The following is a 21,610-nucleotide window of genomic DNA, read 5'->3' on the forward strand; positions in this document are numbered from 1 at the left end:
TATTATTATATTTAAATAAAATTATAAATTATAATGATTTCAAAGCAAAATGGCAACACTCGCATACGGTATGGAAGAATAAACAAATAAATTTATTGAAAATAACATAAAAACCAATTATTACTCTATCTAACTATCCACAGTTTATACAGTACGACTACGATTATGTGTTGCGGACCATCACTCTGATCAATGAAGACAGTTAACATAAAAATGTTCAAATGTTTTGTCTAGATTAAGATGCTTCTTTCCAATAACTATGCAAATTATTGATTTCTACATTCGATTGAAAGAGATCGCCCTCAATCGAAAAACACCTCGGACACCTCATGAAAATAGTACTGTTTACAGAAACATTTCACCAAAAAAAAACTAGAGAATGAACAAATAGATACAATTGAAGGTGAATCATACAACGACATACTGACTGCACTTGTATTTCGCTTGAAATATTTTTATTTAGCATTAAAATGTTTATACGATATAAGTTGAATTTTTATTTTTATTTTGAACAAATATTGAATGGAGTGTAGCTTGATTCATTTGTATCAATGTAAAAGTATTTTCGAGCTCAAATGTTGATTTTTGAGAACGTGAATAAATTTAATTTTCCGTATTGTTCCTATGCATTCATACATTTCTCGTCATAATTGATGGAATTTGACTGAGCTGAATGAATTGAAGAAGGATTGGGAGAACTGAAAGTCATTTATTTGACAAGGTCGGTGACATAGAATAAATTCGTTGTTGATGTGAAAACTGTAACTAACGAAATGAAAAGGTCCGAAGAGACGCATCGTAGAAGCTGAATGTATTGCATCTCAAAACTTTATTTCGTATTTTAGCTGTGCATATGTACCTGGGATTTGAATGGTCATGGTATGAGTTAAACAAAACAAAGCAATATAGTCTATTTTGGATTTCGACATTAGTTGAGGCATGCATTATTTTATGAAGAAATGACAAACTTTAAGAAACATTATCTGAATGTAATGAAAACCGATGTTACAATTACTTTTTTGTCAGGTAATCAAATTATTATTAAGCTAAATGGACATAACAGAAAATTTATATTTTGGATTTTCATATGAAATTCGTCGCCAAAAGTTAAATTCTAAAAAATATATATTTCGGTGTGAGTGGCAACACTGGTAAACCATACGAATTTTGACATATGTCATCACAAAAAATAACCACAACTTTTAAACAAATTCATATTGTTATCATTCTAAACAATTTCAAGATCATGTCGATATTAAATAGGATTAGATGGGCACTACCAAATACAATCCTTAGTTCCAAGGGTATGATGAACAAATTGCTGGACTATAAATTTAAATTTTGAACAACTAACCAGCATTTTGATGCTTTTTTTTAAATTTGATCGTTAGGAATGATAAGCTCTAGTATCCGTGGACTTTTCTCCGGGCAAGATTTAGGAATTACAAGCTATGAACAAGCTCGTGAAGCTGTCGGGCATGCCATTGCAAATCCAGAGAAATTCAAAGACAAATTGAAGACAACACTTGATGAACCTACTTTGATAGGACTTGAATTCTCTTTAAAAAATTTACTTCACATCATGGAAAATGATGAAAAGGATTTTATGATTTTGAAAGCTACACTCAAAACGCTGATTGATAAGCAAGCAGATTTTCATGGTGAAAAGTATCATTTTGATGCTATTATAATGAGAGCATTTCATTACTTGAATATGCCAAATGAGGCCATTGAGGTAAATAACATTTGTCACAGCATTGAATTGAAGTTTAATTACGATTCGTTGTAGTTGTTCGAAGATAAACTATTAGGTCAACTCTTCACCAATATTACTGGCTATCAGATTCTACTGGATATGCTCTATGAGAATGAAAAATACGATGACGTTCTTCGCATTCACGCAAGTAGAAAAATGAACGTTCTGTACCAGAAAAAACACATCAATGCCATTATTTTAGCAACATATTATCGACTGGTATTGCATATATTTTTGCGATTTTTATCACTCATATAATTCAGTGAACGATGTAAAATTCTATTGAGTTACAGAATACTCCAGAGGCTTTCAAAGAGTCGTATGCAATGTATACTAAACTAAGTCACAAACATGAGTTTCGAAAGAGCCGAACATTTGTAGCCGGATTAGCTGTTCGGCAACATCAACCCAAAATTGCTTTGAACATTGTTGAAAACGATGAATCAAAGCCCACATTTGTCACGATACGTCACATAAAATTATTAGCATGGGCTCAACTGGGACAATTTGAAAAGATTACAGAAATATTATGGCGAGTAATCGGTGATCATGAAAAAAATCCAAAATTTAAACCAACAACATCGATTGAAGTCGTACGTTTTTGTCTATTCAAACTTTGAAGTCTTTTACATTTGTTTTTTGTTGATAAGAGATGTTTATAATTTACATAATATATTTCAATAGCTCAATGAAATAGAACGTTTGCTACAACTGAAAGGTTCACAAAAGGACACCGATGACTTCCGTGACGTACGCAATGAAATCCAACGTTTGAACTTAGAGACAAATGAGGTAAACATATTTTAACTCGAATACTCTGCCATTTTTATGTAATAATGAAAATTTTACCATTTCATCAGACTCTTGATGACATCCTATGTGCACCTTTTCCTGCGACTAGAGAGGAAAAAATTTCTCATCGGAGAATAGTGAACCAATTTAAATAGACTAAGAAACACTGTAAAAATAACGTTTTGTTAAAATTAAATGAAGCTTACGAGATCTTGATTTGTTTAATTAAAAAAACGCAACAATTTATTTGGAGTTAATGGGGCAAACAAGTGTTTTATGAAACCAATCGAATGCACATTACCACGACGAAAGAAGTTGAACATCCCTTCGATTAATCATAAAACAATATTCATCGAATCTATTTCAGCCACTTCTGTATATATGATAAGAGGATGCAAATGCAATACACATTCATAGAATGTTTTTGATATTCAAGTCTTTTAAAAGCTCTCAATAGAGTTAGATGCAGAGCAATGAAAAAAACTTGCATTAACTTTGCATTCTGTGTTCCGTACGGCATACTTTGATTTCAGACAAAAAAATGGCTCTAAATATGCCATTTTTTACATGGAAATGAAAAAAAAAGAAGATAATATAATGAAAATGTAATTAAATAGACACTGTAAAAATTGTTCTTCATACTGTTTATTAATAAACTGAACTTAAGCAAGTTTGGAATTTATGATGATAATCAAAATTGTCGGCTGCACACAATCACTTAAATTTATCAAAAATTGAGATTGGTGTGGTTTACGTTTGAAATTGAAATGATTCTGTGCGAAATTTATCAAATGAATCTTATTCATAGAACGAAAATATTCATAGTTGTTTCATCGGCGTCAAGTGGTGGTTTATTTTCTGTGAAAAAAAGTCGACACCAAAAACATTAAAATCATAAACATATGATTGATAGGTTATAATGTTATTGCCTACCGTGACTTCTTCGAGCTACGATGCTCATCGCGACTATCGTCTCTGGAACGCTTCTTGTCACGACTGCTGCCGCTACTGTTATGCTTATGTTTATCTTTGCTGCTGCTGTGATTGTGTCGATCGCGATCACGGCCACTGCTGCTTTTCGACGAACTGAAAATTGAATTCGATTTATTAGAAATCAATACAAAATTCGATCTGAATATCAAAGATTGATGGACGAAAGTGCTTTTTTTTTTGTTCATAAATTGTATAAAACCAAATGGGGGAGCCGTTGAAAGGAACATTGGATGTTATGAATTTTGTGCGTTGTATGCGATTTGAATTTTTGTGGAATTTTGAATGGTGCGATTTCCGATCAAATATTAATCGATTATAGCTCATTAAAATGTTGGCAAATTGTTACGAACCTAGTCTTTTTCTTCTTTCGGTGCTGTAAATCTCTGCATTTAGGAGCATGACATTTACATAAATAGAACAGAAATTATGTATTACATCTACAGATAATTCAGATATTATATTCGACCCTCCGAAATCAAAACAAAACGAGTCCGTAATTTTGGTCAATTTAAAGTTTTCCAAACCAAATGTGTCGATTCACATTCAATAAATTTAATTTAATAAGCATTTCAATTTCAAAGGGTCAATGAGATTATTCACGAACAAGACAAGTCGAACATGACACGTGCTCATAGATTTTATGTGCATGTTGAAAATAATTGTAATGTATATGCTCTGTATTGAATCAAAATAACATGAATAGAAAAAAATAATAAATACCTGCTGTGTTTGCTGCTTTTATGTTTGTCGTGACGATCGTGGCTGGATTTTTTCTTTCCAACAAAGACCTCCTCGTGTTTGTTGGAGTAATTGGCATCATCTTCGGCTGCTTCACGCTCAAGATCGGACCAATCTTTGCCCGATTCTTCATCGGAGCCAAGTTCTAAATTTAAATGAATATTTGAAACAGTTAGACCAACAAAGACAAAATGGAAATCACAAAAATTATTTTACCATCATCGTCTTCCTCATCGCTTTCATCTTCCGATGCTTCAGAGTATTCGGAGTCCTCATCTGACTCATCTTCACTTTCCATATCGCTGGGTTCGTATACTTCATCTTCTTCCGATTCATCATCACCTTCGCCATCAACTTCACTGTCTGATTCTGGATCCAAGAACGACCATCCACCGGTTTCAAAGAATGCTTTTGGATCGTCCGTGATTGTTTTCATAATCTTTGTCCAGTTCAATGATTGAACACCCTCGGAATACCGAATATCGCATGAACTATTTCAAACATAGAAAAATGTAAAAAAAATTTTTCTTTATTGATGTTGAACACATCAAACATAGGTCTGTCCGAGAGAGTTCTACTCACTTGAGCCATTCCTTTACGTGATCGCACATATTCATTGGGATTGCATTAACCATGGCAACCTTTTTGTTATAGTCTTTAAATACGAATACCATATCAAAGTTTCGCAGATGAAATTGAACACGTTCGAAATGCACCAATTCAACATCTTCGAGGGTGATGACAAATGGTGGCCATTCGGTTAAATTTACCAAGCTGCCGGACGTCGGTTGTAGTGTGACTGTACTTCTGAATGGTGCACCAGGAAAGCCAAGTTCTCTGAACGGTGTATCGAATTCTACTTGATTTTTGGTCATTGATTCAACCTTTTCGCAGAAACTTTTGAATGCGGTTTTCAATTTGTTTCGCAATTCACGTTCAGCCTGTTCGGCCGCCAAATCGTCACGATCATGCATGTGCTGATGCTTACCCAAATCGGTTGTAATCTCACCAACTTCAGTGTAAAATTGTACATCGATATGTTTCTTTTTGCCAAACATGATGGCGTGTTTCAAATGAAAATGTAATAGAATGATCATCTCTCCGTCGCATGGCTGGAAGAATGCGCTTTTGATGTTGTTGTACAAAATATCCACCTTATCACCACGTACCGATGTGTAACGGAAACCATTTGTATGTGCTTCCAGCGCACCAGTCATACGTTTGGTCACAATGTTCGGGCGAATGTATAAATCCTTCAGTTTTGGATTACCTTTGTTCGTTGATAAAATCAAAGTGTCTTGTTTCACTAGATCCTCTTTTTCACGTTCTTCAGCTTCACGGGTTCGGAATCGTTTTTGAACATCTTTGATCAAACGATGTGCTGTATTTAAATTCGATGATGGTGCCAACAATTCACCCGATTCCTTGATATTTGTACTGCGATAGGTCCTGTTTGGCGAAACAATGTCAAAATTAAATTTATTAATTAAAATGAACGCAGTTCTCGATAATTAAATAACTTACACTTCTTTAACAAATGTTGCGTCTGGTTGTTGATACATTCCAGCCTCGTTACGTCCAACTGTTGCACCCGGGTGGAAGAAATTGATACGCAAATATGTGTAATCACCTTCAACCGAATGTGAAATGTTCTTTATTGTTGAAATGTGAAACGGTACTGGTACCCCGAAAATTGGCATGATAACAGTTTCATATTTTTTGTCCACAAATAACTTCAATTCCTTGACCTCGGGCTCACGTGGCATTTGATTAACACTTTTGTACGAAACGGTTGATTTTCGAACTTTTTCCGTTTCTTTAACGCCATTTTGTTTTTCAAGTCGTTCCTGTGCTCTGGCATTTAGTTGTTCAGCCAATTCACGTTGATGCTGTTTGCGTTTCTCTTCGGCATTCTGTTCGGAACGGAGTTTTGTTTCGAGTACAGTGGATCGTTTACCACGACCCAAAATTTCTTGTCCATTTTCGGCATCTTGCTCTTCATCCTCTTCATCCTCTTCACCTTCTTCATTGTCACGAAGGAATATACCGATATTTTTCATTTTCTTTTTCGATTGTGTGATTACGCTGGCTGGTCCGGAATCATTTACAATAACCGTATCACCGAGAAACAATGCATACGATTTGCCTTCTTTATCGGTTGCTTCTTTATTATTCAATCCCGATAAGCCAACAGTTAAATTGAATATCATATTCTTTTTGGCGGTAGCATTACATTTTGGACCAATGATCAACGAACTTTCACGGAATTCAATTCCAATTACAAAGCCAAATGTCTTCACCAATCGATCAACCAAATGTGGTTTCTCTTTTTTTGCATATTCCATGCCAGCTTCATACACGTCGCTGAGCTTGGTGCCGGGAACAAGACGCTTCAAAATTTCCTCTTCCAAATTTAACACAAAGTTATAGTTCTCTTGAACCACTTCGGATGGATTGACCAATAGTGTCCGTGAAATATTTGAACAGTATGATTTGTATCTTGCACCCAATGAACAAACAATTGCACCAAAATGCAAGTAATTTTTATCACTGGTAACACTGAATTTGAGGCTATAATTTCCACCCGACTGAATGATGGCTGGATAGCACATCTCCAATTGTGATGTGTCAACGCCAGAAACAAATTTCTTGTCACTCAATGCTTGTTCCACACCTTCAGCCAACTTTGAATGTTTTACTTTCTGAAAATGTTTAACGCAACAATAAATTGATTGTAATCACCAAATTAACGAAAAAAAAACCGCACAATTTGACAGCTAAAATGCCGTTTTGTTATGAAAATTTTAAATTTTTGTTAAAATTCATACCTTTTCTGCATCGATAATTTCCAAAATATATTCTTTCAAATACTTTCCAAAAACATCAACCGAAACTAAACAGGCTTTTTTTATGGTCGACAGTTCGGCATCCTCTTTTGGTGCAATGATGTATGCAAGAGATGCTCCAATATCGACATTTTCAAAACCATGTCCGCCAAACACCTTTTGCCATGATTCACAAAATTCACCGAGAAAACCATCTTTGCTGAATACACCAACTTTTTTTCCATTCCGTGATGATTTCATAACATTTAGCAATTTTGTGAAATTCTCTTTATCTTTGTCATTCTGTGAATATAGATAGTATGCATATTGATATGTGTGAACAATAAACTTGTATTTTACAACGAATATGATTTAACTCACCCGATCACGAACAAGCAATTTAATTTCGGGCTCATTTTCTTCTCGCTCCTTGTTATTTTCGGCCGGCTTCAGGAATTCAATTTTCTTCTTACCAGATAGAAAATATGCTGTGTCTGGCGTTAGCACGCAAATAGTGTCATTTAGCTCATAACCAAACAACCATATCTAATATTAAAAATATTAAATGATGAAATTAATGCGCAATTTAATATTGTTTTTCCGATAATGGTTCAATTGATTTTTAAATTTAAAAAAACTCACGTGAAGCGATATTGATTTACTGTATACCGTATCCTCATCGGCTTTTCCAACGGCTATCATAAGACAATCAACCTTTGACAGAGCGTCATCGTATTGTTGTTCGGGATTCTAAAAATCAAATAAACACATTTTTGACATACGCTTTTTATCGCTAATACTGTACTATTTTACACTATAAAATAAAATTAAAGCACTATTCAAAAACTTTAAATAAAGTTTGTTTTTGTACAGGCACCAGTGAATGGAAAATTTTGATGCCGTAAAACAATGAATTGACATTCATGCCACAATGAATTTAAGTGGTATGCTTCTATAAACAGTGATTTCTATCCATTTCTTACCTTCCAACCATTATAAAGACGCCGTATTCGTCGTAAAAATGTGTCTTTGTCCAACACGATATTCGACATTTTACAATTCTGTCGCTCAAAACACCAATTGTTTTATGTGTCACAATTTTTGATTGAAAAAAAAGAGAATTTTAACCGCGCGTTAGAAAAGAGTCGGCAAAAGTTTTTTTTATAATAGCACTGTTTGGCACTTTATGTGTGTATTTGACGGTAGCCGAATTGTGTATGAATGCTGTATGTTTTGTTGTAAGTAAAACCTCATGCAAAATTTTTAGTGTGAAAGTATTTCGCAGCAAATATGGCGTTTACATCGGTTCTTATGGCGGGAGAATACAAATCAACGTACTAGATTTAACTGAAATTCAAATTCACATGTATCAAATAGTTTATTACTCATGTGTTCTAATACATGTACCCTGATTCTGTATAAAAATCTAATGGAATACACTTTATGATTTCACATTGTTTTATTATGAATACTGAACATTTTCTTATATTTCTACAGACAAAACACTCACACATTTACTTTGATGTAAATTAAAGGTGAATGAGCGTAAGAGAGAGCCTCTACTAAGCTCAAAGTCATTTGTCCAATACGGAAAAAACAATTATGCGAAAAAAATGAGTTTTTTTTAGAGGAAAAACAAAATTATACACACTTATTTATTTGGGAAATCTTAAATTGCTAAACATATTTGTCTTCGTTTATGTCAGACTAGTTGATACTCGAATAATAGAAAGAAGAAAAATACGACGGCATTCATATATCTATGTAACATTATACAACTTATGCATACGAAGTGAAAAACAAAAATTTCTCTCTAAAGAATAAAAACGGATTGAAGCAACAAATTTACTTTTTGAGTAGCAAATTTTCGATACTAGATTGTACAAGGATTTTACGTCTTTACAGAAACCGGCATTCAAACCAAACACTCAAAATAACTCCAAATATTATCGATGTAAATAATTCCATCCAAAAATTTATTTGTGTGAGAATCGAAAAGAATCACAATTTTATTCAAGACTCAGACTGCACTTTCAATTTCAGAAGCATCACATAAATAACTTGCACAATTTTTGTGAAAGATGGCGTTCCATACGAAAAAAAACCGCCTGACGTTTATAACGTATGTTTTTGTTATTATTACTATTAACATTCAACTGAGATGTTTACTTAAGATTTGAGATTATCGAAAAGAAGTAGCCATGAAATCTCGTTTAGCCATTTTCTCACCAAATTTCTCAACAAGAATGTATGCATTGTTCTCTTCACGATTATGTCACTCAAAACATTCAAACGATGTGTGTATATGCTGTGGATGGCAGTAGCGCTTCAAAATGTCATCTTCAGAACCACCTGAAGTTACCCATTAACGTTATAAAAAAACCATCCAAGGATTCCGTATATTCTGTGCAAAGTATTTATTAACTTGTCAATTGAATTTTGTGATTTTTTTGTAATGTATATACTGTGATTTTATATTGGTTGATTCGACTATAAAAAAAAAACTTTTTATTAAAGGAAAACAATTGGCAATAAAATCGAAAAAATACAATGGAAGCGATCTAATCATCTAGCTGATACGATGAGTCTGCTTAATTTGTTTGAAAAATATTTTGAAAATGATGATAGACCCCAAGACTATTTGATACTCTATAAATTCTTCTAAAATAAATGGAAAATGTATATCTTTTTTTCAATATCAGATATTTTTTCGATCTATCAACAAAAATTATTTGCGTCGAATTGGCGAATGAACCACTCAATTTTTCGTGATATTTTATTAAAAGTTGGTCGGTCGCCCGGTTCACAGTGCCAGCATGAGAACATTAAATCATAGCTGAAAAGATATTGCAACATGGTCAAAATGTTAGTAATCAGAATCGTAGTAAGAATACTTGAATCTTACATTTGCTGGCTGCAATTGGGCGGTTTTGACATGCGATTTCCAGACTTCAAGTAATCAATTAGGTAATCGTTTGGAACTGTTGGATATGGTGTTCGACCTAATGTAACGATTTCATACAGCAGAATGCCATATGACCATACATCACTTTGGCTGGTGTACTTATTATCAATCACCGATTCTAATGCATGCCATTTGATTGGAATTCGACCCTGACTAGACTTCATATAGATTTTATTAACGTAAATATCTCGGCTCAAACTGAAAAAAAAAAAAATCAAGAGAATCATGTCATTTCTAATATATAGAGAGAAGATTAAATTCATTGATTAAACGGTTGATAATCACCCGAAATCTGCAATTTTTACCGTTTTGTCACTACAGACAAGCACATTACGAGCAGCCAGATCACGATGAACGATCTTGTTGTTTGCGAGAAATTCCTGATTTTCATTTTAAAAAAATCTCACACTAAATCAACGAATCATGGTCAATTTCAAGAATATTAATAAAAAAATTTACCATGCCATTTGCAATTTGTTTAGCAAACATCAATAGATCTCTTCCGGTTATATAAGAAATCGGTTCGCTTAGTCTATTTTGATCTATTTTCGATGATTTCATTTCCATGCTGCCCATGAGACCATTTTCCGCTGACAACACAAGTTCATATGCTTGATTATCAGCAAAAACCAACACTTCCGAATCATAAAGAATTGTTCCCGTTTCAATTTTTCGATCCAGATTTTTTGGTTTCTGCATACATTTGCGGCTATGAACTAATTCATTGGGGTTTGCATTGTTACATTCATTCAATTTGGATGCAATTATGTTTTCATTTTCATATAGAATTTTTGAACGTTCCTTTTTATAGTTTGGATCATTCATTGTATCCTCGTCGTATAATCGGTTGGAAATTATGTTCGTTTCCGCCAACATTTTTTGTGGAGTTTTCGAATCAACGATTGACAACGAAAGTGATTTGTCTTTGAGCGTAAATTTATCAACCAACTTGGAATCAAAGTTGAAAATATTTTCAGTTGATTTTTCGAACGATGAAAGTGTTATAACATTTGTCTGGTCAGTATAAAATTCTGGCGAAAATGATGCACGAAATTTTCTAACAATAAAATAATATTTTCTTATATTTAAAAAAAAAAACGGTACTTTTGATTTCTAGAAAACACTCACCGTAGATAATCCAGCAAATTTCCTTCATGGCAATACTCTGTGAGCAACATAATATTGTTCAATTTGGTGCAATGGCCAACAATTCCAACGATATTCTCATGTTGTCCAACTGATTTCATTAAACCAATTTCATTCAGAAATCCCAAGATATTATCGATACAAGCATCCTCTGTAAATCGAAAATCAGATTTATTTCATCAAATTCTATCGTTCGTTGAGACACTTTTTATCTCATACTTTTCAACATTTTTACAGCAATATCCTTGTCTTTCAAAACTCCTCTTTTCACAATTCCAAATTCTCCCTTGCCCAACTCTTCATATAGTACTACATCTGCTGCATCAATTTCCAATTCATCTTCGTTATGCGATTTTAATATTATTTGCAATTCCCTTTCTTTCGAATCAATTTCCTTTCTATGTCGCAACTGATTTTGTCGATATCGTATCACAAAGAAAATAAAGGAGCCACCCAATAATGTCAAAATTGGTAATAAAATCCCAATTACTTTAAGTGTTTGATTGTATTCATCTGGAAACAGACAAAGTTCAGAAAATTCAAAGGGACAATAGCTGAAACACTTCTCTTTTATCGAAGGGATTAATAAAAAGGAGGTTAAACTTTTTGCCAACATATTATATATTAAAATTACCCACCGAAGAAAGACTTTTTTGGCAAGTTAAAATTGGCTTCGTTTATTCTTTGATTGTTTAATGAAAACGCAATAATCGTCACATCATAACCGGGATCAGAAATGTTAACTTCAGGAAAAAAGGCAAAATTTGTGGTCTAAAAAGTGTATTATTCAATATTAATCGATATTTTTCATTTAAATTTCAAGTGAGAGAACATACACCATTTATATCCTGTGATATATGATCACCAATGGTTCTTAGATTTAATGATACATTGTAATTGACCGGGTGTTTTTCTGGTAAATTCCATGTAATATTTATGTTATATAAATCGTTTCCAATCAACTCTGACGTCGAACTGATGTTCGCCAATGGAACCGGAGCTATTAAAATGTTACCAACATTTATTCATTTAATTGAATAATTCATCAGAGATTATATGATTTTCTCTTACGACACATTTCCGATAAATTTCCATGCCTTTCATAACAAGTTGGTGTAGTAAAGTTAAAAACGCAATGGCCTCCTTCATTTGAATTATTTTTCATATTGGAGCCGAAAATTTCAAATGTATAATTCGTTCCATACGACACATTTCTTTTGATTTCATTCAGTTCGCTTTGCTGTGATTAGAATTATTTTAAAATTATTCATTGTTGTTACTCATGTAAACGTTTGTAAATAACCTTCAAATGTTGTAAACCAGATGGTTCAATATCATCAAAAACACTTATGTCTCTCTTTAAAAGACTGTATTCGTAGTAGCAGGTCATATCTGTGCAAAAAATTATCGATAAAATGATATGGAACCATTGTTTGCCGGTTGAAATATATAAATAAATAGAGCACCTTCAGTACGTTCCCATGAAATTATTACTTTCAATGGATGCTTTAAATCGTTTGAAATATTGTAATTCAATTTGATGGTTTCATTTGATATTTTCTTTGGTGTGTATCCATTTGACAATGTTTTGAACAACACCATGGGCAAATGGCGATAATTTAAATTACCATCAAAAATACTAGCTGTTACATTGTAGACTGTATTTTCCTGTAAGTTTTCCACTTGCACAATTGGTGAGTCGGCCTATCAAGGAAGTTTTAATTTCAAATTAATACTCATTTAAGGAGTGATCCGAGAAGGCTTGTCGTCCGATAATTCTTGACCCGAGTATTATGTAAATCTCTATTACTTACAATGTAAATTATGCGTTGGGCATTCACATTTTCTTGTACTTTGTACAAAAATAACGATCCTTGGTACTGCCGTTGGTCTGGATTTGTTTCAATCGTTTTTTGAATCATTTTGCCATACACTTCAATTGTCAGTGAATCATCGTCTCGGCATTTTAAACGAATTATTTCATCTACATTGCTTTTTAGATTTTTCAATGCCATTTCATTGGACATTTTACATTGTTCGTAACAGTTAGATAGAGCCTGAAAGAAGCATATTGTTTTTTTTTTTTTTTTTCAAAATAGAGCAGCCAGATAACTTTAAAGAAAAATATACTGCGTTGTGTTAAAAATATGCATAAAGTGCACACTTCAACTGCATGCGCATTTTTAACGTAACGCTTTCAATTTTTCTGATAATTCCATCATCGTTGAAAAAATGTGTGGCGGTCTGCCCTGTTTTTAAATATTCATATGAGAATCTTTTATGTTCCAAAGGAGAGTAAATCTGGAAAATTATTGTGGAATATTTACCGCCGTTTGATTCCTGTCCATACATATAGCTGTGCAACTGACTTCAGTGTTCAGTAATGTATCATTTCGTGATGATTCCAAAGATAAGTTGTGGCAAGCAATGATATCAAACAACAACGCAGTACAAAATAATTGCACTAGTTGAAGAATAACTGTATGCATTATTGCACCTTCGTCTTCTTTTTCTTTAATTTTTCTTCGGAATATATGACTTTCAACTCCTATAATCAAATTTAAACTGAATCAATTCAATCAAAAATCTCCCTTGTTTTCATCAAATATTCGTTTATCGGGGTTAGCAAATATCCTTTGTCAAAAGCTTCTAAAATAATAACACGTGACATGTATTTTTTTTTTTACAAACAACATCAACAAACCTTTACCCACATCAATCTTACATTAGACCAAAAGGTTTTACATATTATCATATAACATCTATTTTTCAATATTTGGATTTTCACGTGATATTTTTTCCACATGCATATCACACCACTTCAAACATTGAAAAGTATTTTCACATTTGATAACCTCTCAACTTTCAAATTTGATAACTGATATTTGCTTACTTGTATAAAAAAAAATGGAAAGAGTGTAACCCATAGATTCTGAGGTGGGGGGACCAGAGTACAAAAAAAGGTTAGTACAAAAGTGAAAATTGAAGACCTTTCCTTAGCTTTTCACCTTTTTCGAAAGCAAATTTACACTGGATAGAATAGACTTTAAACCCTTCAAAATTTTCGAAAATTTTTAAATCCAATCCCTCCCTCTAAGTCTCTAACTCTAGGATCTATGGAGCAACCTCATCTATTCATAGGATTACATAGGAATGGGTTTGAATTTAAATGACTTGTAATTCCGTTGAAAATAAAAAGGCATCATGTTTTTTTTTAACATAGAGTCATTTTACAATCTATAAGTGAAAAAAGATTTTTCAATGATTTTTTTTCCAATTTTTCAAGTTACTTAAATCCAACCCCATTCATATTTATTCGTGCCGAAAATGAAAAGATATGTCAAGACGCAATAGTGTTTACGTTACACATTGTGACAAGGGTGCTTCTGTTGTGAAATGATAATCTTGATATTATAACCAATATAATAATTTCATCTAATTGAAGTCTTATTTAGAGAAAACTGCAAACAAAAGCTGTTAGTCTTCTTATTTCAATATAAAATACACTTAAGTCTAAAAATTCACTTAAATACACTTAAATTTTTTTTTTTTTTTTTTTTTTTTTGTTTAGAGTTTATTTTAACCAAAAAACTATTTACAAAAGGTCTTATAATTTAACTAATACATAATTAGGATTTCGTTTAGTGAGGCAGTTTGAAGCCTCTTATCTAAATGCTATTGTAGAATTAGTCTCGTCAATGATATAATTAGAATGAATTGTTTTGTAAAGTTGGGAAAATATGAAAAAAAACCCAATATTGCTATTACCCAAGGAGGTATAAAAGGAGAGAAAAAAAGTTATTGATTTAGATTATAAATCAATCTGTTACGATTGTTTTTGCCAACATGAAATTCAGTTAGCCTGTTCAAATTGTCAAAAAGTAAGTCTTCATCGGATTTATGCAGTAGATGCGCGCTGTTATAGTATTTTTGTTCCCTAAATGGTTCGATAATTCCCCTGATAAATTCGTTTATATGGTTTTTACATTTTTCCAGAAATTTAATAGTAATTTTTGCAAGTTGAACATCAATTCTAAGAATTTCAGCTCTTTCATATAATTGAGTGTTGTTTGTAAATTTAAAAGATCCCCGATTTCTGTACGTATTCGAAGTATGTCGGATGATTTTTTGCTCTAATTTTCGTATTCTTTCAATTTGTGATGAAGACGTGGTTGTATTGTTTAGCCATATCGGTGAACCATATTGCATTATTGGTCTTATATATTGTTTATAGAGTATTGATTTAAATTTTGGGTCGATAAATTTAGAACGTATTAGGTTGCCAATGCTAGAGTAGGCAATGTTTGTTTTTTTAATTATGTTGTCAATATTTCGATTAAACTGATAATTAAAGCTAAAAGTTATTCCCAAATATTTGATTTGCTTTTTTCTTTCTATCACAGTGTTTGCAATTTTAAAACTGAGATCGTTTAACTTGATTTTTATCGTTCTACTAATATCACTTGTACTGCCGACTATATGCAGTAATTCCGATTTGTTTTGATTTAATTTTAGTTTCCAATTGTTGTAGTAAAAGTGTAAACATTTAAGATATTCATTGAATGTTTTACAACAGCTGATGGGTGCACGGTGACATATGTAGAGTATGATGTCATCAGCGAATTGTAGTTTTTTAACCCTGGAATTATTTGGAATATCGGAAAGAAATAAATTAAATAGCTTAGGACTAATGACGCTTCCCTGTGGTGTCCCGCTTTTCACCATTTTTTTGCTTGATGTGTTAAAACCCCGCTTGACACGAAAAGTTCGATTTTTGAGAAAGGATTGGATTAATTTAATTAAATGCATGTTTATTTTGAATTTTAATAATTTATGCATTAGGCCATCGTGCCAGACCGTATCAAAAGCACTCTGAATGTCCAGTGTGATTAGAGTTGTCATTTTTTGTTCATTTAGTCCATTGGTTATTTCATTGTTTAATTTGGCGAGCGGATGATATGTAGATCTTCCATTTCTAAAGCCAAATTGATAGTTTGGTAAAATTTTCTCCATGATTGGCGTTAATCTGAGATCGATGATTTTTTCCAGAATTTTGGATAATGCATTTAATAAAGAGATTGGGCGCCAGTTTGACAGGAGAGCGTTGTCTTTGTTCATTTTTGGTATTGGAATGACCATTGCTTCTTTCCAGTCATTTGGAAAGTGATAATTGGCAAGAATGTGGTTAAAGAAAATAGTAAGTAGTAGAATGATGCGCATGTCAAAGAATTTTATAATGTAGATCGGCATGTCATCTCTTCCGGAGGATTTTTTATTGTTACTGTCTGCAATAATTTTTGATACCTCCTCGCCACAAGTGAGAATATTTTTGCCCGAGTCAGGTAACGTTTTGTTTAATTCATTTAATTCCTCAATTGTGGCAATGTTAGCGGAAATAATATCGTTGAATGTGATTTTTCCGTTATAGTTATTTATAGAAATCATGCTCTTTTCAACGAATGTAGAAAACATGGAGTTTTGATTTGTGGTTAATGTGTGATTTTTCTCAAAAAGATTAGCAAACTCTTCGCAAATTTGAGTGGAAGAGGTTATTGCCCTCGTTTTGTCGTTGTCAAGAAACACTTTTGAGATTTCAGTGGTTTTCTTTTTATGTTTAGAAAGACGTCGAACCGCCTCGAAAACATTTAGATTTGAGTTGATGTTTAGTAGATAATTTTTGTAGAATATGTTTATGTCATTTTTGAGTGAGTTTATGTACATATTTTTGATTAGATTGAATAGAGTATTTATGGCGCTGTTTGGGCAGAAACGGTTTCTGTATTTTTTTCTTGATATTTTTTTGTATTGTTTGTTTAGTACTTTTGTTTGTTTTGAGAGGATAATATTTCCAGTGGGAATTTGTATTTGCGGTATGAATTTTTCAGAGGCTTCGATAAAGATTGAATCGATGGTTTTTGCGATTTGGTCAATGTCATTGTTGGATAAATTTTGATTTGTAGGGATATTGAGTGAATCCAATTTATTGAATATGAACTCATTTAGTTTTTTAATGTTGGTCATATTATATTGTTTTACAGTTCGTAGCGGTTTGTCCGGGTCAGTGGTATTGTAAAAGAAATCAAAAGATATTGCATTGTGGTCCGAAAAGGATGGAAATGTTTTACATTTTGCGAATCGATCGATATTCGTTGATAAGAAGAAGTCAATGAAGCTGCCGCCTTGACTTCTGAAACAAGTTGGTGAGTCGGGCGCGTGAATATTGAAATTTGAGTTTTTAATGAAATGTTCGACGCAATTGCCGTATACGTTTGCAGAGGTGTCTCCCCAATAGGGCGAACGAGCGTTAAAATCGCCCCCGAAAATTCCCCTGTGTTTTGGATCTAAAATATCCTGAAAGTCTTTTATGGATAATGTGTAAGAATCATTTTGTTTTTTTAGATTTGGTGGGATATAAATCGATCCAACTTGTATCCATTCACCGTTCAAGAAAACCTCCATTATAATTGCTTCGATTGGGAAGCTGTATGAAAGTATGTTGCGGAACTTTATGTCGCTTCTTAGAAGTAACGCGACTCCGCCCCATTCATTTGTTTGTCTGTCTTTTCGAAAAATGTTGAAATTTTTTAAATTAAAATTAATGTCGGGTTTTAAATTTGTTTCGGAAAGCATGATGATTCCTGCATTTTTGCAGTAATCTTTGACGAATTGTTCAAATAAAATCCTTCGATTTAAGGATCTCAGAGATTGGACGTTCAGAGCGATTATCTCGGCGTATTTGAAATGAATTTGGCCATGGTTCCGGAGAGTCTATCGAATAAATGAACCATTTGTTCCTGGAATTTCGATTGATTTAGCATCATTCTGTCGAACTTTTCATCGAGTGACAAACTGGGTTTAACACTTACATTAATATTAGACGATTTGTTTGTTTTCATAGTAGGTGTTCCACTGGACATTGCGTTGTTGCTGTGTGTGTTGTTTTGTGTTCCAGACGTTGATGCAATTTGCTGATTCTGTTTGTTCGTTTGTGTTGGTTTTGCCGATGGATTCGGACGGAATGTTTGTTTTGTTTGAGCCGGTTGTTTTGGTTGGATTGTTTGATTTAATTTTTGTCCGGCTTTCTTCTTATTCAAAATCGGAAGAATTTTTTCGTTGAAAAATTGACATTCTTTGTGATTGTTTGCTGAGTGAGCACCATTGCAGTTTACACATCGAATTGGTAAATCTGGGTTGGCATTTTTTGGACACTTTCCAATTTCATGGCTTTCGTTACATTTTACACATTTGAATGCGTGATGACAAGAGCTTGCTGTGTGGAAATAACCCTGACAACGTTTGCACTGAATTACTTTGCTGCCTTTCATCTTTTCGAATTTGACTTGCAAGCCGTATAATGCATCGATTTCGCTCATGATTTTTTCATCGAATGAATGTGGCACTACAATTCGAAATAGAGTGTTGTGTTTGATATTCGGGTTGGCTTTATGGAAACCGGTGATGTGTTGAGTTACAGTTGTCTCCTGAGGGAAACCTGCGTCCAATAGTGTCTCGTATATTGCATCGATGTTCTGGAATTCATTCAGTCCACGTAGGATGAAACATTTACTTCGTTCTTCTTTGCTTTTGAATGTGTGAAATTCGTATCCTTTTTCAGCTAATATTTTAGTGATTTTTTGACCCGTTTCAATGTCGACGGGCTGAATACGTACCGCTTGGTTTGCGCGCATGTGGTTTGCAATAAATTTACCCTGGCCAAGTTGTCGTGTTAATGTACTGTGCAGGGCAAGATAGCCGTCTTTTCCTGCTTCGACTTGGATTGGTGCTGGTTTTGTGTTTTTGGTTTCGTTAGTGTTGTTTTTTTTGTTTGTGTTGTTTTGGTTTTGCTTTGGTTTTTTATAGCTGACTGATTTAAATCCTTCGTCGATGTTGTTAGCAACTGGAACAGATGAAGTTTCATTTGTGTCATTGCTTGGTGGTGTTGGTTGAACACTTGCGTTTGTGTTGACAACGGTGTTGTGCGATTCTGCATTCTCATCGCCATTGAGGTTATGTTCAACCCGGTCGACTTGCATTTCGTTGTTGGGATTTTCGCTCGAATTATTAGTTGATTCTTGATCCGTGGACCAGTTTAGTGGCTTTTGTTTTTTTTCAAAACTTGAAAGAAAGAAATCGCCGCTTCTTTTCGTTGGTGTGTGGGGTTTTGATTGGAATTCCGTCGGTGTTGCAATTTTTTGCAATAACTGGTTTTTCAAATCAACGATTTCGCATGTAAGTAGCGTTAATTGCTCTGCTAATTTTCCATTTGATTGGATTAATTCTGAATTTTGATTTTTAATTTCATCAAATTCTGATTTAGTATTATTTAAACTCGTTGTGAGATTTTCAATTTGTGTTTTGAGAAGTGAATTCTCTTTCATGAGTTCAAGATATTGCTCGTGTGTAGTCATTGTACGTGTTGATCGTTTGACGTTTCACACGGAACTGTTAAATACACTTAAATAGATCGAATAGGTTTTTAAAAAATGTATGGTAGAATATTCGAATATATAGTGATTTCCAAAATCGAGCGTATGGATAAATAGTCTACAAAGGCCATGGCATTTTTAACATTGTTTATTAAGTTGATTCGCGCGCAAAATCAAAGTGCTAATAAATATGGTGATTGCTATTAAAATATTCGTCTACAATGAACGATTTTTAATGTCGTTTGATTTTCAATTGTTGCATGTGTTCTCTCCTATACATCAGCATCATGCGCCCAGAAATGTTTATTATAATTTTAAATAGGCACGTTTTTTCTTTCATTTCTTCAATTATTCATTTGTAGCAGAAAAAAAAATCATGTATATTTAATATCTTGTATATGTTATGATAAAAACATCTAATTTCAAGGATTTTTTTTTAGATCTATTCTTCACGTTTAAAATCAATGGCTCCTCAGCATAAGTCCAAATCAAAATACCATAAAGTAAAGTAAGTAGCTTGGAACTTTCTTATAAAATATCTTCTCACGAATTTCATATTTGGCTTTAGATTCCGTTCATCAATTGAGAGCCAATTGAAAAATTAAATATATTAATTTAAAAAAAAAAGGTCTTTCACAAGAAATTCATGTGATTAAAAATTGCAACTTAAATTAAAACTCACAGATATAAAAAAGATAGCAAAAATATAAAATTTAATAAATTTTCAAAAGCAAACGAGACACTAAAAACAAAACACTACACCCATTCAATCGTTCAATATAAGACTGCCGAAGCTGTGAAGCGATAACCATGGTTTTTGCGTGCTTTTTGAACGGAGTCAATCAAAAATCAATGTATTCCACACATACAGATAACATGATAAGCTTCGCCAACCGTCCTTATTTGTGATGTTAAATGTGACAGAGACGCTGGACGATAACCTCAGCCCATCTTGATATTCAATATGCACCAAATAACGGTACGGCTTAATTTGAAACTTTGGCGTTCTGCTAATTTTGATGCTGAATTATTTTAAATCAATAAAATTGGTAACTGTACAGTGTACACTTTTTTTGCATTGTGTAAATTGCAAATAAAACAATAATATTTCAATAACCATTGCAAATATCATGAAAAGATTTTTTTCTCTAAAATTGTTCATTATTCAAATTATAAGTTGAATATCCTCAACAAAAAAAATTTGAAATAAAGCTAAAATGTTACTGTTTCAAATAAAAAAAAGACATTTGTTTTTCCATACTACGCTGGAGTAAAATGATTTCCATACAGTACTAGATTATATACTGTTTTGTTTTGATTCCGTGAATGTATCGACAGCATTCAAACATTTTGATTTATCATGAGATATTCAACCGAAAAAAAACTTTTTAAGAAAACAATATGCGTTGTTGAATAATATTAATTGCGAGTCAGACTCATCAACGGGCAGTTCAAAATAAGAAAATAATTTCATTTTTCAATGTTCAAAGGAACCAAAATAAGTTAATTAAAAGAGTGATGGTTATGTTTCGTTGGCTCAGCTCTCCTCGTGATTATATATGTCTGTGAATTGAAATTGAAAATGCATAGCAATCAATTATTGTGCATATACACAAATGCAAACATTATAAAAAGTATTTAAATTGTTTATATAGTTATTAATTATAACGAATGAATCACGTTTGTCTCTACACCAATTGATGTAAATATTTGTATTCATCTATTACGACACAAATTTGGCTTAAAAAGAATCTCAACATCAGCATTTTTTTCATTTCTTTTTGAGACACGAAATGTAGATATAAATTCGAAGTGTTGATAATAATTCAGTCGTATTTTATTTTGAGTAAAGCAAGTTGATAAAAATTATAAGAATAATATTGTGTAGCTCATAAAAATGTACAAACAAAATGAATTCTATGGTATATATGGCAGACTACCGGTGTACGTGCGGTTATAATTGGACTTC

The 21,610-nt window shown here is 32.8% G+C and overlaps 3 protein-coding genes across 8 annotated transcripts; 1 reads left to right on the forward strand and 2 right to left on the reverse strand.

Moving 5' to 3' along the window:
* Positions 1–1,182: 1,182 nt before the first annotated feature.
* Positions 1,183–2,764, forward strand: LOC116345815. Its single transcript, XM_031775507.1, has 6 exons — positions 1,183–1,304; positions 1,392–1,735; positions 1,790–1,975; positions 2,050–2,349; positions 2,441–2,548; positions 2,617–2,764. The coding sequence occupies exons 1-6, from the start codon at positions 1,247–1,249 to the stop codon at positions 2,701–2,703; spliced, it is 1,083 nt and encodes a 360-aa protein (XP_031631367.1). The 5' UTR covers positions 1,183–1,246; the 3' UTR covers positions 2,704–2,764.
* Positions 2,765–3,177: 413 nt separating this feature from the next.
* Positions 3,178–9,047, reverse strand: LOC116345731 (FACT complex subunit spt16). Of its 3 annotated transcripts, none has more exons than XM_031775372.1 (12): positions 8,954–9,047; positions 8,088–8,451; positions 7,747–7,854; positions 7,486–7,650; positions 7,108–7,407; positions 5,804–6,981; positions 4,862–5,728; positions 4,496–4,770; positions 4,262–4,424; positions 3,892–3,924; positions 3,482–3,634; positions 3,178–3,406 (listed from the first exon to the last, which is right to left on the reverse strand). In XM_031775372.1, the coding sequence occupies exons 2-12, from the start codon at positions 8,154–8,156 to the stop codon at positions 3,400–3,402; spliced, it is 3,318 nt and encodes a 1,105-aa protein (XP_031631232.1). In that variant the 5' UTR covers positions 8,157–8,451; positions 8,954–9,047; the 3' UTR covers positions 3,178–3,399. The 3 variants fall into 3 exon arrangements, with proteins under 3 accessions (XP_031631232.1, XP_031631233.1, XP_031631235.1); XM_031775373.1 differs by lacking the exon at positions 8,954–9,047 and adding an exon at positions 8,615–8,709; XM_031775375.1 differs by lacking the exons at positions 3,892–3,924; positions 8,954–9,047.
* A 450-nt stretch (positions 9,048–9,497) lies between these two features.
* Positions 9,498–20,359, reverse strand: LOC116345728 (tyrosine-protein kinase receptor torso-like). 4 transcript variants are annotated; one of them, XM_031775366.1, is made up of 14 exons: positions 20,324–20,359; positions 13,543–13,763; positions 13,030–13,272; positions 12,682–12,919; positions 12,519–12,607; positions 12,287–12,455; positions 12,052–12,215; positions 11,854–11,986; positions 11,435–11,782; positions 11,198–11,366; positions 10,529–11,126; positions 10,355–10,449; positions 10,010–10,267; positions 9,498–9,940 (listed from the first exon to the last, which is right to left on the reverse strand). In XM_031775366.1, the coding sequence occupies exons 2-14, from the start codon at positions 13,702–13,704 to the stop codon at positions 9,823–9,825; spliced, it is 2,784 nt and encodes a 927-aa protein (XP_031631226.1). In that variant the 5' UTR covers positions 13,705–13,763; positions 20,324–20,359; the 3' UTR covers positions 9,498–9,822. The 4 variants fall into 4 exon arrangements, with proteins under 4 accessions (XP_031631226.1, XP_031631227.1, XP_031631225.1 ...); XM_031775367.1 differs by lacking the exon at positions 20,324–20,359 and having other exon boundaries at positions 11,435–11,728; positions 13,543–14,330; XM_031775365.1 differs by lacking the exon at positions 20,324–20,359 and having other exon boundaries at positions 13,543–14,330.
* Between the last annotated feature and the right edge of the window lie 1,251 nt (positions 20,360–21,610).

This window comes from Contarinia nasturtii, unplaced genomic scaffold (assembly GCF_009176525.2).
Source record: "Contarinia nasturtii isolate CC-2019 unplaced genomic scaffold, AAFC_CNas_1.1 Cnas_scaffold_1371, whole genome shotgun sequence".
Taxonomy (NCBI): Eukaryota; Metazoa; Arthropoda; class Insecta; order Diptera; family Cecidomyiidae; genus Contarinia; species Contarinia nasturtii.